Genomic DNA, 18,670 nt, shown 5'->3' on the forward strand with positions numbered 1-18,670 from the left:
CCCAATTTTAGACCCACCGGTGTGTAGCAGAGTGTTTCCAGTGAGCCAACATGCGCAATATCAGCACCCTGACTCTGTTTGACCAGAATGGAACAGAGCCTTCATTAGTATCATTGGCAACACCTGTACATTTCTTTGCACTATGGCTGCTGTCAGTGTGCATAGAGCCTATTCACACAGCCTATGCTATTTAGTTTTGTATACACATTGAAGCCTATAGCCTACTGTATGTCACACACCAGCATGCAATGATAGCGCAATTACACCTTTCCGGCTCAGGGAACAATGTCAAATAAGGCAAAGAAAGATAAAATAGATGTTCAGGAATTCCAGCCCTCATGGAATAAATATGCTTTAGTGTTTTATGCGTTTGGTAGCTTTAAAATGTTGTTTGCTGAACATCCAGTGTTAAGCGCCCTCACTAAACAGGAGGGGTCTTTCAAAGATTGAGCAGACAAGGCAGAGTCAATCAAACATGATTCTTCAAAAAAAGAAGTTTACAGTTTGAGGCCTATGTGGGCAATCAAAATCTGTTGGAAATATTAAATTTTTATGGGGTGTCATAATTAAACAATGATAGGATATATGGCACACTGACTTTCAAGAAAATATAAACATGGTACGATCATATTAAAAAAAGTTGCTGGCCCCTAAAAGGGGAAATACCTTTAAAGTAAAAACTGAAAAATATACCAAGGCACGATGATTAAAAAAAAACAGCATGGAATTTTCAATAGAAAAAATAACTGTGACCCAGGTGGATGGTGCCCTCTAGTGGCAGTGATGTCAGACTTTGGTTATTTTATTGTACATTGTGAACAGAGCCATGGTATGTATTTCTGTTTGGATACTTGAACGTGTCCTTAATGTTTGTATAATGTTCATGTTGTGCCGTGTGTTATTTATACGTAACAAACAACAACACATTCATGTTGGAGCTGATATTTATTGGACCAACACACACATACAACTGACACACATACAACACATACAACTTACAGTAATGTATTTGACTTTATATAGTATCGTTGCTGTCTCCAGCAGACTCCAGGCTCCACCCCCTTTTGACCTCCAACCTCATTGTGAGCTTGGAGGTCCATTCAGCTGTTCTTATCAATGATGAACAAAACCTCCTAACTCCATTTTTGTCATTTTTTGTTTCGTTTTTTCATTTCCTGAAAAATGAACATTTTGGAGTTAGCTGGTTCCTGCCGGACAGCAGAGATATTGTTATTAAGTGTATATATTGTACATATTGTATATTTGGTATATCTTGTTATTTCCCCATGGCTTTCTGTGAAGCCTTGTTGACAGTATTATATTATTGTTTACAGTATTGTAGTGTATACATATTGCATTCGTCTCAGTCGGGTAGAAACCGCACTGTTGCTTTTCAGGATTCAAATTCAAAAGCATCAAAAGTAGCAGATCTACAAACTCGAAACTTTTGATGCTTTTGTCTGACACTGTACTATGATCAAGTAGGGCAGTATTTCACGAAAAAAAAAAACGTAAAAAAATGTAAATGGAGATAAGAGGTTTCTGCCCGACAGTAACGTTAAACTGTCGTGTATATATTGTTGTTATTTTCCCTTGGCTTGAGCAGCCTTGTGGACAGTATTATGTTATTGTTTACAGTATTGTAGTGTATATATTGTTGCATAGATGTATTGTGTATATGTTGTTGTTATTTCCCCTTGGCTTTCTGAGCAGCCTTGGTGACCTTCCCATCCTTGTCGTCCTGTTCCACGTCCTTGATGATTCCCACCGCGACCGTCTGCTTCATGTCCCTGACCGCAAAACGACCTGAAAACACACAAACAATACATTAACAATTCACACATACTACGCACACCGGCTTGTGTGTTTGTGTGCGTGCGTGAGTGCGTGCGTGCGTGTGTGAGTGCGTTCATCTGTGCGTGCGTGACCGTCACTTATCTACTTTTTGTCTAACCTAACCTTTCAACCTTTTGTTTTTGAGGGAGGCAATAGCATAGACATATAAAGGTAGACGCCTCCTCTGGCTCTGAAGCGTCTGTATGGCGGGCGCGCTTCCGCTTCCGGGGGGGGCTGGAAAATGTCCGCGTGCGTCACAGAAGGGGGCGTTCAGTTGGCCAATTCGAGGCAGGTGGGGGCGGGACAACTAGATTCTGACAAGTCCTGGAAAAACGCGCTGTGATTGGCCAGTAGTCAACACGCTGTGATTGGCCAGTGCCCGTGCCCCCCGGAAATATGGCGGCCACCATACGAAACAGGTCGCTCCAACGAACTGCAGAGGCCAATGAGGTATCTAGGTTTCTATATCTATGGGCAATAGGCTCTATGCACAGCAGCCATATTGGGAATGAATTAGGCCCCTCACTTCCTTCACAGGTGTTACCAATAATATTAATTAAGGCTCTGTTCCATTTAATGTAATAATGCACAGTGGTTGTTTTATTTTCAAGGACCCCCATAACTCTGAGAGTGTACAAATGGAACCAAATGCAGCTACGGGTCCATTTGGTTCCATTTGTACACTCTCAGAGTTACACACCCACCATAAGGGGCTATTTGGGAACCAAAATGGAGTGTTTCTAGTGAGCCAACATGCACAATATCAGCACCCTGTCCAGAATGGAACAGAGCCTTCATTAGTATCATTGGTAACACCTGTGAAGGAAGTAAGAAGAGGCCCAATTTCTTTCCAATATGGCTGCTGTTGCATAGAGCCGCGCTGCCGGCAGTCATTGCAGCTGTGTCGCGGTGCGGAGCATTGACACTGCAGCTATGACTGCCTACAGGCAGCGCGTCTGTGGATTCGTCTACAGCTGAGTGGCCGGATTAACCCCTCGTGGTGCCCGGAGCGGTGCTACGGACCGTTTTATACTATAGGTGGCCATTTTGTTGTGCCACAAATCAAAAGCCCATTCATTTTTCCAATAGAGATTTCCGAAAATATGTATATACTTTATTTTAAGCCTGGAACCAAGCCATCCAGGATCCTGGTGAATCATGACCTTAAAACTTGAATTTGTGAAAGAAAATATTATACTATATTTAATAATATTTAATTTTATTTCTCCACATAATCAAATGTTTTATGGTCATGATTCACCAGGAGCCTGGCTTGGTTCCAGTATTAAAATGATTTATATAAATATCTTAGGAAATCTCTATGGGAAAATTCACAATAGCAAATGACACTGATCATCCCTTTTGAACTTAGATACAGAACTTTGAAATTGGAAAAAAGTGTACATTTAGTTGACTAAGACTAGACTAAAACTAAATGGAATTTTATTGAAAACACTATGACTAAACCAAATCAAATTTTGCCTTCAAAATGAACACTGCTGTAAACCTGTGATGATGATGACGACGACGACGACGCGGCAATCGTAATTCCGATTCTACTCACCGAGGGGAGCGAACTTGGAGAAGGCTTCGACCACCATGGGCTTGGTGGGGATCAGCCGGACCATGGCGGCGTCTCCAGTCTTCACGGACTTGGGGTTCTCCTCGATGACCTTGCCGGAGCGCCGGTCGATCTTCTCCTGAATCTCGGCGAACTTGCAGGCGATGTGGGCCGTGTGGCAGTCCAGCACCGGAGCGTAGCCCGCGTGGATCTCCCCCGGGTGGTTCATGATGATCACCTGGCGCGCACGCACACGCACACGCACACGCACACGCACACGCACACGCACACACACACACACACACACACGCACGGACGCACACAAACACACACACACACACACACACACACACACACACACACACACACACACACACACACACACACACACACACACACACACACACACACATACATTTATATTACTACTAGAGGTTCGGACCGTTACGCGGCCCTCCCGTCTAGTAGCCTGGCCCGCACATCGGAGACAGTAGAGCGTGTAGACGTTCATTGCAACACCGGTGCTTGTTTCTCGCACATGATTTGGCAACACCAGAGCCCATGATGGTCCGCTTGTTTTTCATTTATGTGGCAACACCCGGAGGTAAAAACGAAACCGAAACTTAACTTGTGCTAAAGGGTTTCCCCTTCCGGTGTGGTCGCTACTGTGGCAAAATATTGTTGGACGATAATAATTATGCTACAAAGAGGCAAATGTATAGAGAGCAATGGAAAGTGGACGAAACAATGCGTAAAAGTAGTGCGCACGTTGTGGCTAGTGTTGTGGTGACATGTGATATGTTGTTGTTGTGTTGATACTGAAAGAATGGGCTTCAGGGGGGTGGCTTCAGCGGGGGACAGGAAGTGCTGACTTTTCTCAATTGTAATATAGGATACTTGTGAGTCATCAACATTTCAGAACAACGTTTCCTAAAGCCGGGAATAGACGATCCACAACAGTGGTTCTCAACCTTTTCAGTGGCGGATCAATCATATTTGAACTGGGGACCCCAAAAAATAATCATATTTGAACTGGGGACCCCCCACCCTAATAAGCACTTGGAATGTAGGAGTTGAGGCATTACATTTAGTTTGACTCGGTTCCGCAGATACATATTGTGAAAATAGCAGATCTACAAGCTCACACAACGCCTCGCAACTCTTTATGACTATTATCTGTATAGTCATGTGCTCAAGGGGGATCAGTCCGATTTTTCATATTCCATCGTGATTGGCTGAGATTGCCTTTTTCTAGTCTGTCTATCTCTCCATCTATCCATCTATCCGTCTATCCGTCTATCCGTCTGCCCGTCTCTCTGTCTGTCTGTCTGTCTGTCTGTCTGTCTGTCTGTCTGTCTGTCTGTCCGTCCAACCAACCTGGGCGAGGAAAGACTTGGCTCCTCTGGGCGGGTCGTTCTTGGAGTCTCCCGCCACGTTCCCGCGGCGTATCTCCTTGACGGAGATGTTCTTGACGCTGAAGCCCACGTTGTCTCCGGGCAGCGCCTCGGTGAGCGCCTCGTGGTGCATCTCCACCGACTTCACCTCCGTGGTCAGGATCTGCGGGGCGAACGTCACGATGGTGCCCGGCTTCAGGATGCCCGTCTCCACCCTGCCCACTGGCACCGTGCCAATACCTGGGAATTATTTTTTTTAAAATGCAGTGTTGGGAAAAAGTACTCTTTTTTTTTTTTACTTTAAGCAATGCTGCAGTGTAGAAATACTCTGTTACAAGAAAAAGGAAGGTACTCAAAGTGTACTTGAGTAAAAGTACAAAAGAGTTGGTATCAAAATCTACTTAAAGTACCAAAAGTAAAAGTACTCATTGTGCAGAGTGTCCCATTTCACAAGTTCAAAATGTATACAATTCTTTTGAAAATAGCAGATCTAAAATCTCACAATTGTGAGCTTGTATATCGGCTATTTTCAAATATATACAGTATGGCTGAAGTGGTTAATGTATGTTTTCATAATAATCTAAATCTGCAAAGTAACTCGTAACTAAAGCAGTCAAATAATTGTAGTGGAGTAAAAGTACAATATTTGCCTCTGAGATGTAGTGGAGTAGAAGTAAAAGTATTGAAAATGGAAAATACTCCAGTAAAGCAAAAATTCCTCACAAGTGTATAAAGGTAGGGATATTTTTTTGTAATTTCTTTTTTGTTAAAAAGGTTAAAGTACTATTCTGATAGAATCATTGCTACAGAGCGTTTGTTCGGTCCCAGGGGTCTCTCCAGCTCTTTAGTAAACAGAATAGTACATTTTCAGGTAGGTGACAACATTTAGCCATAAGCCAATCAGGAGAGAGCACTGAAAATGCATTTTATGTTTAATAAAGAGCTGGAGAGACATGGGACACTCTTTTTACTGAACGGACTCTATAGCAATGAGAACTATCAGAATAGTTAGCTATGAAACACTTATAGGAGCTATGTAACACTTATTTTAACCAAAGTAAATCACTTACCCTACCTTTAAATACAGTACTTAAGTAAATGTACTTAGATACTTTACACCACTGCATGCAGTGTTCATTTTGACACTATGATGACATTTTTTGTCATCTACCTTATTTCACTGATGAAAACTAAATAAAAACTAGGACTAGATGTATTGACAATTTCGTCAACAAATAATAAATAAAACTAGACTAAAATATTAGGGAGACATCCAATAGAACTAAAAAAGTTGTTTTATGTTTGGTTGCGCTCCGGCGTTGCGCTCTGAAAATATAATTGCCGTCAGATTGGTGCTTTCAAGATTTCCAAGTTCTAAGTCCGGAGTTAAAAATGTACTTGAGTAAAAGTACAAAAGTATTGGTATCAAAATATACTTAAAGTACCAAAAGTAAAAGCAGTAAAAGGTTTGAAAATAGCATATCTACAAGCTCACAACGCGTCACGATGCGACGCATTGTGAGCTTGTAGATCAGCTATTTTCAAATAGCCTAGGTATAAAATAGGGCTAAAGTGGTTAATGTATGTTTTATAATGTAATAATGTATATCCGCAAAGTAACTGCATTTTTCAAATAATTGTAGTGGAGTAAAAGTACAATATTTGCCTCTGACATGAGAGTAGAAGTAAAAGTATAGACTGTTGGAAATACTCCCGCGGAGTAAAAGTACCTAAAAATTGTACGTAAGTACAGTACTTGAGTAAATATACTTAGTTACTTTACACCACTGTCGGCTACTTATGCTACTTTAGTGTTACACTGTGACGAACCCTCCTATGACAGTGTTGAGTTCAAAGTTCAAAGCGCATACCTCCTATCTTGTAGACGTCCTGTAGGGGGAGCCTTAGAGGCAGGGTAGTGGGTCTCTGCGGCGGTATAATGTTGTCCAGGGCCTGGACCAGAGTTTTGCCCGCTCCGTTGCCCTCCTTACGCTCTACGTTCCACCCTTCGTACCACGCCATCTGTTAATACATGTTATAACAGGTTAAAGGGATATTTCACTGTCCTTCTGATACGTGAGGAGACCGTGTTTTTTCAATTACTTTTTTAAAATATTTTTTGGGGAAAATGAAAAAAATAAAATACGATAAAAAAATATATTAAAAAAGTGAAAAAAGTAATCGAAAAAACACAGCCCCCTCACGTATTAGGAGGGCAGGATGAGTCACCAGAACCAAGAACAGGTGTTTTTGATGAATCTAACATGTTAAAAATGGAGTTTGAAGTTATCATGGGTTTGTATAGGATGGGGGCGTGTCTGATAAAGTGAATATCAAATATCTAAATCCTGAATCAAGCAACTTCAAAACTGTCTGGGGTGCTCACAAAAACCTGAGGAGACGATAAAATGACCCAATTTTTTTTTAAAGTGAAATATCCCTTTAATAACAATACTACACCCACTCTACCACTCCATCTGTTAATATAATATTATAGCATGTTAATAACAATAATCCACCCACTGTACCACTCCTTAATACATGTTATAACCAGTGGTGGAAAAAGTACTCACATTTTATGCTTAAGTAAAAGTAAAAGTAAAAAGCTTAAGTCAATACTGCAATGTAAAAATGCTCTGTTAGGGCGCGCTCCCACCAAGAGTTGGCTGGCCGCTGTTTGCAGAATCTGCCAATGCATTGTCAATGCAAATGCGTTGATTCACGCAAGAGCAGATTTTTCCGCTAGTCGCGCAGACCTTGCGTTTATCTGCTCTCCGCGACTAAGCATAAAACTGCTGGAGGCAGGCGCTGATTTTCTCCCTCTGTCCAATCGGGTGAGTCGAAGGCGGACTGTCTCAAGACTCAGGAAGCAACATGGTGCTCAAGGCAGCAGGCGGTGTGCCCCAACTGCCACTCAAAGTGACTACTGGCCAATCACAGTGCGTCTTTCCCGGGACTTAACCAGCCCTACACAAACGCAGCACATTCCCAAAGCTGGCGCAGGCGGTGCGGGCTACGGGGAGGCTCCTGAAAGTGAGTGACAGGCGCGACACTCCCGTTTTTTAGAATCCGCTGGCTGCAAAAAACTGTGGCCGCGCACAACCTGCGTTTAACAGCGGCCAGCCAACTCTTGGTGGGAGCGCGCCCTTAGGGAACGTTCACACCTTATTTTACCTATGGGGCGGAATCTGCCAATGCTTTGTCAATGCAAATGCGTGGATTCATGGTCTTGCGCATCTTTCACTCGAATCCACGCATTTGCATTGACAAAGCATTGTCAGATTCCGCCCCATAGGTAAAATAAAAGTGCAGTGTGACCGTGCCCTTACAAGTAAATTCAAAATGAACTTGAGTAAAAGTACAAAAGTATTGGTATCAAAATGTACTTAAAGTACCAAAAGTAGAAAGTACTCATTATGCAGAATGTCCCGTTTCAAAAGTTTTCAAATGTAGAAAATGTATAAAAATCTTTTGAAAATAGCAGATCTACAAGCTCACAATGCGTCGCATCGCAACGCATTGTGAGCTTGTGATCAGCCATTTTCGGCTATATAATTATGTGATCGGCTATTTTCAAATGGCCGAAATGGATATGCTGAAGTGGTTCATGTATGTTTTGTAATATTAATCAAAATTTACAAAGTAACTGTAACTAAAGTTTTCAAATAATTGTAGTGGAGTAAAAGTATAATATCTGCCTCTGAGATGTAGTGGAGTAAAAGTATTGAAAATTGGAAGTGCTCCATTAAAGTAAAAAATACCTCAACATTGTACTTAAGTAGAGTACCTTGAGTACATGTACTTAGTTACTTTACACCACTGGTTATACCATGTTAATAACAACAAGTATAACATATCAATAATACACATTATATTATACCACTACACATGATAAATAATAATAATTTGTGGCCTTTCAAATGCTCCAATATGTGAACCTTTAACTACAGTGCCACCGTGTGGCTGACCGGGGAATGCTTCAAAACTTACCATCTAACACAGTGGTTTTCAACCAGTGGTCCGGGGACCACCAGTGGTCCTTGGGGGGGTACCAGGGGGTCCCCAGCGAAATTAGTTAACACCGCGTCACAATCATTTTTACCACTTAGCTTTGGCTATTAGCTTTGGCTACTAGAGTGCCGCACTATGAGCTTGCAGATCTGCTATTTTTGAAAAATCTTGAAAATGAGTGCAAATCTTTGAATAAATATGTATTTTTAAGCTAACATTTTAAACTCAAATCTTTGCTTGGGGGTCCCTGACACAAATCATTTTCAGATGGGGGTCCGCAGTCCAATGTATATCAATTTAGGGGTCCTTGGCATGAAAAAGGTTGAAAACCACTGATCTAACAGAATGGTCACATGGTAATAGGGCACAGTATGGTTCAGTACTGTTCAGTTTATAGTTGTTTAATTCGTTTTTTAATAGAATCTTGATAGAGACCTGGTTTAAAGGGGAATTACCACTCATTTTCAACATTGAACTATGTCTTTAATACACCTTAAGACCTCTACACACTGCCCGACATTTGAAATGGTCGGCGAGTGAACAGATCGTTAAGCATTTCACATTGCACGAGTTTCTTTCTTGAAATCGGGCTAAATATATCGTTGTGATTCTCGCACGATTGATTGGTCGGCGACAGGGGTTCACTGATTCCAAGATATTTCACCACGATGTGATCCCGACCCAATACATACATTTGTTTTTATTCCAAACGTCTCACGAAAACGTGAAAGGTTCCTGTGATATATGCGCGAGACCGAGACAGGACGCTAATGATTGAAATTAAATCATTCTCAATTTCTCTGTATTTCTCTCTCTCTCTCAGTCTCTCTCTCCCTCTCTGAAACGAACGTTTCAAAAGTCAACCAGTGTTGCCGTGTCCGCTTATAAATATTGGTGGTTGCGTTTCTTTTTAGCTTATTTCCAAAGTGTAGTCGCTTGTTTGGCTTTATTTCTTAATGTTGCTTTTTTTCTTTGAAAATATTTGCGACGCGTTGTGAGCTTGTAGATCGGCTATTTTATTTGTATATAGGTTTAAAGTGCTCATGCAGCCTATGTTGGGCTTGTTTTCATTGACCTGGTTGCTTATTTCTCGCACAAAACCTGGCAATACTGTTCAGAGATATACACACACACACACACACACACACACACACACACACACACACACACACACACACACACACACACACACACACACACACACACACACACACACACACACACACACACACACACACACACACACACACACAGCTCTCTCTCTCTCTCTCTCTCTCTCTGTCTGCAAGCCCCTATTCCTCTATCGTTGAGCAGGCTCGCTCACTCTATCAATTGCTTTGATTGGGTGTAGCACGGCTCTCATCGGATCCGACAAACCCAAATATCCAACATGCTAGAAAAGTAAAAATTATCGGGAACCGCTCGCCGAGCGCAATTTATCGGGGTGTTTCTTCTCGGAGTACCTTACACACTGCGCGATCAACACCTCGCCGAGGAACGCCCGATCTGGACGGAGATCGGTGGTTTTCTCGGCGATCACCAAAAAATATCCCGAGAGACAAATCGGGTCAAATATCGTACAGTGTGTTAGAGCTCTTGTGTGGAAATAAGACAAAAGTACCCCCCCCCCTTCTATGTTGCCTAGAACTGGATAATTGATTGAGGTCATGTGATCAGTGACATACGCACGGTGTACTTTTGGCTGAGGGGGCGGACATTTTACTTAACCCATTAAGACCTGGGACGCGTGTCATTTTTTAATTTGAGCTAAAAAAATATATATATACACTTTGGCTATTAAAAAATAGCAGATATACAAGCTCATAGCGTGGCACCGAGTGCCACGCTATGAGCTTGTAGATCTGCTATTTTAGAAAAAAATAGAAAATGTGTGCACATTTGTGAATATATATATTCTTTTAAAGCGGACATTTTTAACTCAAATCTTTGCTTCTGGGGGGTCCCTGGAACCAAATATTTTGAGATGGGGGGGTCCGTGGCCAAATACATATCATTTTGGGGGTCCTTGACAATTATGAAAAAGTTTGAGAACCACTGTTTTTTTTAGAAAACTGTTGGGATTTAGTAGACATTTGTGGAATCGGTTTCCGGTCTTAATGGGTTTAGTACAGTACTTGAGTACATGTACGTACTTAGTTACCTTTCCGCCACTGGAAATGTGCGTATCTCACCTTTTCGCTGGGCTCCACCATGTTGTCTCCATTGAATCCGCTGATGGGAATAATGGCCACGGACTTGGCGTTGTAGCCCACCTTCTTGATGTACATGGTCACCTGAGAAAAGAGAAGACACACATCAAGCAAAGATAAAACAAACCAAGGAAGGAAAACATAGTGGTGGAAAAAGCACTCAAATGTTCTACTTAAGTAAAAGTATCAATACTGCAACGTAGAAATACTCTGTTAGGGCGCGCCCCCACCAAGAGTTGGCTGGCCGCTGATTGCAGAATCTGCCAATGCATTGTCAATGCAAATGCGTGGATTCTTGGAAAAAATCCGCAAGACCAGGAATCCACGCATTTGCATTGACAATGCATTGGCAGATTCTGCAATCAGCGGCCAGCCAACTCTTGGTGGGGGCGCGCTCCCACCGCACTTTTATTTTACCTCTGGGGCAGAATCTGCCAATGCTTTGTCAATGTAAATGCGTGGATTCACGCAGGGCCGGCGCTAGGATTTTCGTGGCCCTAAGCAAGATTTTTTGGGGGTGCCCCCCCCCCCCGCCCCCCCCAAACACCCCCATTATAAAATAATTATGTCATTTTTTATTGCATATTAAAATAATAACGCTAGTTGCTGGATAGGAGATACATGACATGACATGATTTATTTATTTTTTTGGCCCCCTAGTGGTTGTGGCCCTAAGCGACCGCTTATGTTGCTTATGGCAGCGGCCCGCCCAGGCAAGAGCGGATCTTTCCGCCTGTTGCGCAGACCTTGCGTTTATCTGCTCTACACGACTTGTCCATTTGAAGCAGAAAACTGCTGGAGGCAGGAGCTGATTTTCCCCCTCTGTCCAATCGGGTGAGTGGAAGGCGGACCGTCCCAAGACTCAGGAAGCACCATGGTGCTCAAGGCAGCAGGCGGTGCGGGCTACGGGGAGGGTCTTGAAAGTGAGTGACAGGCGCGTCACTCCCGTTTTTTAGAATCCGCTGGCTGCAAAAAACTGTGGCCGCGCACAACCTGCGTTTAACGCTAGCCGACCATCTTTTGATGGGAGCGTGCCCTTACAAGCAAATGTACGGAATTCAAAATTGACTTTAGTAAAAGTACAAAAGTATTGGTATCAAAATGTACTTAAAGTACAAAAGTATAAGTATGCAGAATGTCCCATTTCACAAGTTTTCAAATGTATAAAAATGCAACGCATTGTGAGCTTGTAGATCTGCTACTTTCAAATGGCCGAAATGTATATAGGGCTGAAGTGGTTAATGCATGTTTTGTAATAATAATTCAAATCTACAAAGTTTTAAAATAATTGTAGTGGAGTAAAAGTACGATATTCGCCTCTGAGACGTGGTGGAGTAGAAGTAAAAGTACTGAAAACTGGAAATACTACAAAAAAAACGCAAAATCGTACCCAAGTACAATACTTGAGTAAATGCACTTAGTTACTTTACACCACCGATAGTGACAAATTTGTTTTGTCAAGGTTGTGCTTAGCGATGCTGACCTCCTTGGAGATCTCTTCGAAGCGCGCCTTGCTGTAGGGAGGCTCCGTGGTGTCCATCTTGTTGACCGCCACGATCAGCTGCTTGACGCCCAGCGTGTAGGCCAGGAGGGCGTGCTCCCGGGTCTGCCCGTTCTTGGAGATGCCGGCCTCGAACTCGCCCGTCCCCGCCGCCACAACCAGCACCGCACAGTCTGCCTGGAACGACACAGAATGCAGATATTCATGATAATGGTATGTCCCTGCTGTATGAGTGAAGTGAGAAGTCAGATGTTTGACTTAAAGGTAGGGTAAGTGATATTTCTTTTGGGTCAAAACAAAAAAAAAATGTTAAAAGGTTAGAGCACTATATTCTGATAGACAGTAATCATTGCTATAGAGCGTCTCTCCAGCTCTTAAATAAACAGCCCACATTTTCATGCCAAGGACCCCTGAATTGATATACATTGGGCTGCGGACCCCCATCTGAAAATGATTTGTGTCAGGGACCCCCAGAAGCAAAGATTTGAGTTTAAAATGTTAGCTTAAAAATATATATATCAAAGATTTGCACACATTTTCAAGATTTTTCAAAAATAGCAGATCTGCAAGCTCATAGCACGGCACTCTGTGCGGCGCTATGAGCTTGCAGATCTGCTATTTTTGAATAGCCAAAGCTAAGTGCTAAAACAAAAAGTGTTTTTGTTAAAAGATTAGAGAACTATATTCTGATAGCAATCATTGCTATAGAGCGTTAGCTCAGTAACAGGCGTCTCTGCGTCTCTCCAGCTCTTTGATAAACAGAAAATACATTTTTAGGTGGGTTGAAAAATGTCAGCCAATCAGGAGAGAGTACCCATTTATCAGCTTCATTTGTATAGTGTTCCAGTTTAAATTGTGTCTGTTCATTTATTTTTGTCATCACTTCCAATTTCCACTTGTTTAATTTGTATCCTGACTGAGTTCTCTATCCTGATTGGATAAAATTGGTATCCTGACTTGAAAATGAATTTTATGTTTAATAAAGAGCTGGAGAGAAATGGAGACTCCTGTTACTGAACAAACATTCTATAGCAATGAGTACTATCAGAATATAGAGCTATTTAACACTTATTTTAACCAAATACAATCACTTACCCAACCTTTAAGTAAAAGTAGCAATACCACAATATGAAAATACTCTGTTACAAGTAAAAGGCCTGTGTGTTCAAAATGTTACTTGAGTAAAAGTAACATAAACGTAAAAGTATTGCCATCAAAATATACTTAAAGTACCAAAAGTGAAAGTACTAATGTTTGAAAATTGCAGATCAACAAGCTCACAACGCGTGTTGAGCTTGTTGATCTGCTATTTTCAAATAGCCTAGGTGTAAAATAGGGCTAAAGTGGTTAATGTATGTTTTATAATACTAATTTATATCTGCAAAGTAACTAGTAACTAAAGTTTTCAAATAATTGTAGTGGAGTAAAAGTACAATATTTGCCTCTGTGATGTAGTGGAGTAGAAGTGAAAGTATAGACAATTGGAAACACTCCAGTAAAGTGAAAGTATCTCAAAATTGTACTTAAGTACAGCACTTGAGTAAATGTAATCAGTTACTTTACACCACTGCACACACAAACACACACACACACACACACACACACACACACGCACACGCACACGCAAACGCACACGCACACGCACACACACACACACACACACACCTGAGAGGTCCCGGTGATCATGTTCTTGATGAAGTCTCTGTGTCCGGGAGCGTCGATGACGGTCACGTAGAACTTCTCGGTCTCGAACTTCCACAGGGCGATGTCGATGGTGATGCCCCGCTCCCGCTCTGCCTTCATCTTGTCCATCACCCAGGCATACTTGAACGACCCTTTACCTGACTGCAAACGGGCAAAACACATTATCATATCACAACCAGCCATTTACATGAAAGAATCAGAATCCCAGGCATAATAAAGGGATATTTCACTTTAAATTTTTTGGGGGGTAATTGCAACGTCTACTCAGACTTTTGTGAGCACCCCGGACAGTTTTTAAGTTGCTTGATTCAGTATTTAGATATTTGATATTCATCTTATCAGACACGCCCCCTTCCCATATAACCCATTGTAACTTCAAACTCCATTTATTATTTTCTTTTAAAGCAAACTTTTTAAACTCATATCTTTGCTTCTGGGGGATTCTACAAATGGATTAAACTCACTGCCTGTCGTTGGCAGTGGTGGAAAAAGTATTGTCATTTTTTACTTAAGTAAAAGTACCAATACCACAATGTAGAAGTACTCTGTTACAAGTAATAAAGGCCTGTGTTCAAAATGTTACTTGAATAAAAGTACAAAAGTATTGGCAAAAAAATATGAAAATAATCAAAATATACTTAAAGTAGGCCTACCAAAAGTAAAAGTACTATTGAAAATAGTACTATTTTTGAAAATAGCCTATGTATAATGTAATAATTTATATCTGCAAAGTAACTAGTAACTAAAGTTTATAAATAATTGTAGTGGAGTAAAAGTACAATATTTGCCTCTGAGATGTAGTGGAGTAGAAGTAAAAGTATAGAAAATGGGAAATACTCCAGTAAAGTAAAGATTCCTTAAAAGTGTACTTAAGTACAGTACTTGAGTAAATGTACTTCGTTACTTTACACCACTGCCTGAGTCTGGTTTCAATGTGGTCATATAGTCGGATGTTGTGACCAGACAGACAGAAGGCCAGACAGACAGGCAGACAGACAGTAGTCGTGGCTGGCTGGCTGAATGAATGACTGACTGACTGACTGACTTTTTTTTTGTTGCAGTCCCTCCATCATGGCAGAAGCAAAGTGAGAGAGAAAAGAACAGTTCAGAGTGAGACCAGCAGGTGGCAGCAGAGGGGATTCCATACAGCTAAATTATTGGTTTAGGAATGCGACAAAACAATTCAAGGCTTCATGGCGTGTGCAATTGATCGAAAATAAGTACTTTTTTTTGTCAATTACTCCCAAAGAAATTGATACAAAAACTAGGCATGCTCATGACCATACAAAAAAATCTAGGAAAATATACCTTCCGGAAAGGCTTCCCAGAGGGCATACAAAATTGTACAAAATGATACAACAGATTTTCCAATTGATTCTGGTACCCCATAGGCATCCTTGTTTTAGTAACTTGTTACTGCCCAACACTGGTCAACAATGAATGTTGCTCCAGATAGTCTCTTGAAGGACATTCATTGTAATGGTTCTACTGCACATGTATTTTCCTAGACTTTTTGCATGTATAGTTATACATAATAGGTACTTAAGCATGCATAGAGGTACCAGAATCAGTTGACAAATCCTTTGTAACGATGTTTTTCATTTGAGATATAGCCATGGCAATCTTGGACGCCATCTTGAAAATGACGCCTTTCCGGCAGGTATATTTTCCAAAAATTATAGTATGTCATTTAGCATGCCTAATACTACCAGAATCCATTGAAAACCCCTTTGTATCAATTTGTTGTTAAACTAAATATTGACCCGTCTATCACTACTTTGACATAAGAGGCAATATGGAGGTCAAAGGTCAAGTTTGGCGATGAGCCACGCATGGCTCAGCTCTGCACACCTAGTGGTGTACCACTGTAATTACTATTATTCAGGGGTGAACCAGTCCAATCGATTTAATTGATTATTTAAAAGTACTTTAAAAAACAAGATGTCAAAACTGTCCTCACCTCCTGGGCCTCCTTCTCGTATTTCTCGATGGTTCTTTTGTCGATGCCTCCCATCTTGTAGATGAGGTGACCGGTGGTCGTGGATTTGCCAGAGTCCACATGACCGATAACCACGATGTTGATGTGAATCTTGTCTTTAGCCATGGTGCACTGCAAACATATAAACAACATTACCCATGGTGCACTGCAAACATATAAACAACATTACCCATGGTGCACAGCAAACATACAAACAACATTACCCATGGTGCACTGCAAAAATATAAACAGCATTACCCATGGTATACTGCAAACATAAACAGCATTACCCATGGTGCACTGCAAACATATAAACAACATTACCCATGGTGCACTGCAAACATAAACAACATGACCGGTCACCAGTCACCATGTTTGTGTGAGTCTTATCTTTACCCTTAATGCAACACTGCAAACAAAGGCCTACTGTATGAACATCTACATAACCCTAACCCATTCATTTTAAGGTTCTTTTATTTGTTTATAAATCTCTACATCAGGGTGCTGCAGGGGTCCAGGACCCTTAGGGGGTCCTCAGAGTTACTACAGGGGGGGTTCATTTGTGTGATAAGTCGCTTTGTGACGCGTTGTGAGCTTGTAGATCTGCTATTTTCAAAATGTTAATAATTTTATGAAAACTTGTGAATTGGGACATCCTGCAAAATGATAGCCCTAGAATGTCTGTGATCTTACATGCATTTCATGTATTCCAAATACACAGTCATAGATCCCTCTGGCCGACGCACTGTGTAGTCACGATCTGAATATCTCCACTTTTCCACGAGCTGCACACGGACGACTTTCTGTACGGGCGAGGGGCCTGGAATGAGTGCAGGACTGAATATATCTAAACTTCCTTTGGGAAGCACAAATGTTTGGGGCACACAATTGGCAGATGGAGTGATTCATTACCCCGCACCAATCACAAGCACCTGTCAATTGTGTGCCCCATTCGTTTGTGCTTCCCTGTGTCAATTTGTGATGACGTTTGTGATGACCAGAGGATGTTTGGGTAAATTCGGTCCTTCACTCAAGTCGTGCCCCTAGCCCGTACAGAAAGTCGTCCGTGTGTAGCTCGTGGAAAAGTGTAGATATTTCACTAAACACACGTTTTCTGGCAGAACTTTCAAATGGATATGAAACTAGAGGACAATATCTGACTCCAAGTCTTAGGAATTAATTATTGGGTGGAGTTTAGAGCACTTATACGGCCGTGCGGATCGTGACTACACAGCGCGTCGGCCAGAGTGATCTATGACTGTGTATTTGGAATACATGAAATGTATGTAAGATCACAGACATTCTAGGGCTAGCAAAATGAGTACTTTAAAGGGATAGTTAACCCCCAAAATGGAGACTTGAATTTATGGGTTTTTTTGGTTGATTTTTTTGTTTTTCTCACATTCCTAAGCCAATAATTTGATGTTTGAATTTCGCTGGTCATCAAATTATTGGCAAGTCTCCATGGGGTGACTTTTCTTTTTGTATGAACTATCACTTTAAGTATGTTTTGATGCCAATGCTTTTGTACTTTTTAGTCAAGTCAATTTTTAATACCAGAGTATATATGTAACAGAGTATATCTATAGGCCTATCGTGGTATTGATTATTTTACTTAAGTACAAAATGTGAGTAGGTCTTCCATCACTGCCCCACACAGAGCACTGAGGTCTTGCTGACAGGGAGAGTCTCTTCTCCCGGTGTTTCTCCCAGGTGGACAGGGTTTTGAGGTCAGTTTTAGGCATCATTTATGTGAGGTTAGGATTAGGGTTAAGGTTAGGGTTAGGGTTAGGCAGTGGTGGAAAGAGTACTGACATTTTTTACTTAAGTAAAAGTATCAATACCACAATTTAGAAGTACTCTTTACAAGTAAAAGGACTCTGTTCAAAAAGTTACTTGAGTAAAAGTACAAAAGTATTTGGGTCAAAATATACTTAAAGTACCAAAAGTAAAAGTACTAAAATGTTTGAAAATAGCTGATCTACAAGCTCACAACGCGTCGCGATGCGACACGTTGTGAGCTTGTAGATCTGCTATTTCCAAATGGCCTAGGTATAAAATAGGGCTAAAGTGGTTCTTGTGTGTTTTATAATGTAATAATGTATATCCGCAAAGTAACTAGTAACTAAAGTTTTCAAATAATTGTAGTGGAGTAAAAGTATAACATTTACCTCTGAGATGTAGTGGAGTAAAAGTAAAAGTATTGAAAATGGGAAATACTCCAGCAAAGTAAAAATTCCTTCAAAAGCGTACTTAAGTACTTGAGTAAATGTACTTAGTTACTTTACGCCCCTTCCAAAACCAGACCAACAAGCTGCAGGGGTTAACAGTGCCTTATACTGCTGCAGGCCCCAGGCTCCGGCACAGCCCGCCCCGCTCCCTCCCCATTAGAAGTGCTTAGTCCACCCAGCAGTGGTGGAGAAAATACTATTTTTTTTTAACTTAAGTAAAAGTATCAATACTGCAGTGTAGAAA

General features: G+C 41.3%; 1 protein-coding gene across 1 annotated transcript; it reads right to left on the bottom strand.

The window, feature by feature from the left end:
* Positions 1-1,687: 1,687 nt before the first annotated feature.
* LOC308094185 (elongation factor 1-alpha-like) lies at positions 1,688-16,321 on the bottom strand (the record flags this gene model as incomplete). The annotated part of the gene is made up of 8 exons (XM_080440674.1): positions 1,688-1,806; positions 3,401-3,635; positions 4,775-5,031; positions 6,663-6,813; positions 10,995-11,096; positions 12,496-12,690; positions 14,179-14,358; positions 16,178-16,321. 8 exons carry the CDS (start codon positions 16,319-16,321, stop codon positions 1,688-1,690), a joined length of 1,383 nt encoding a protein of 460 aa, XP_080296800.1.
* Between the last annotated feature and the right edge of the window lie 2,349 nt (positions 16,322-18,670).

This window comes from Gymnoscopelus braueri, assembly GCF_963280865.1.
Source record: "Gymnoscopelus braueri genome assembly, chromosome: 10".
Lineage (NCBI taxonomy): Eukaryota > Metazoa > Chordata > Actinopteri > Myctophiformes > Myctophidae > Gymnoscopelus > Gymnoscopelus braueri.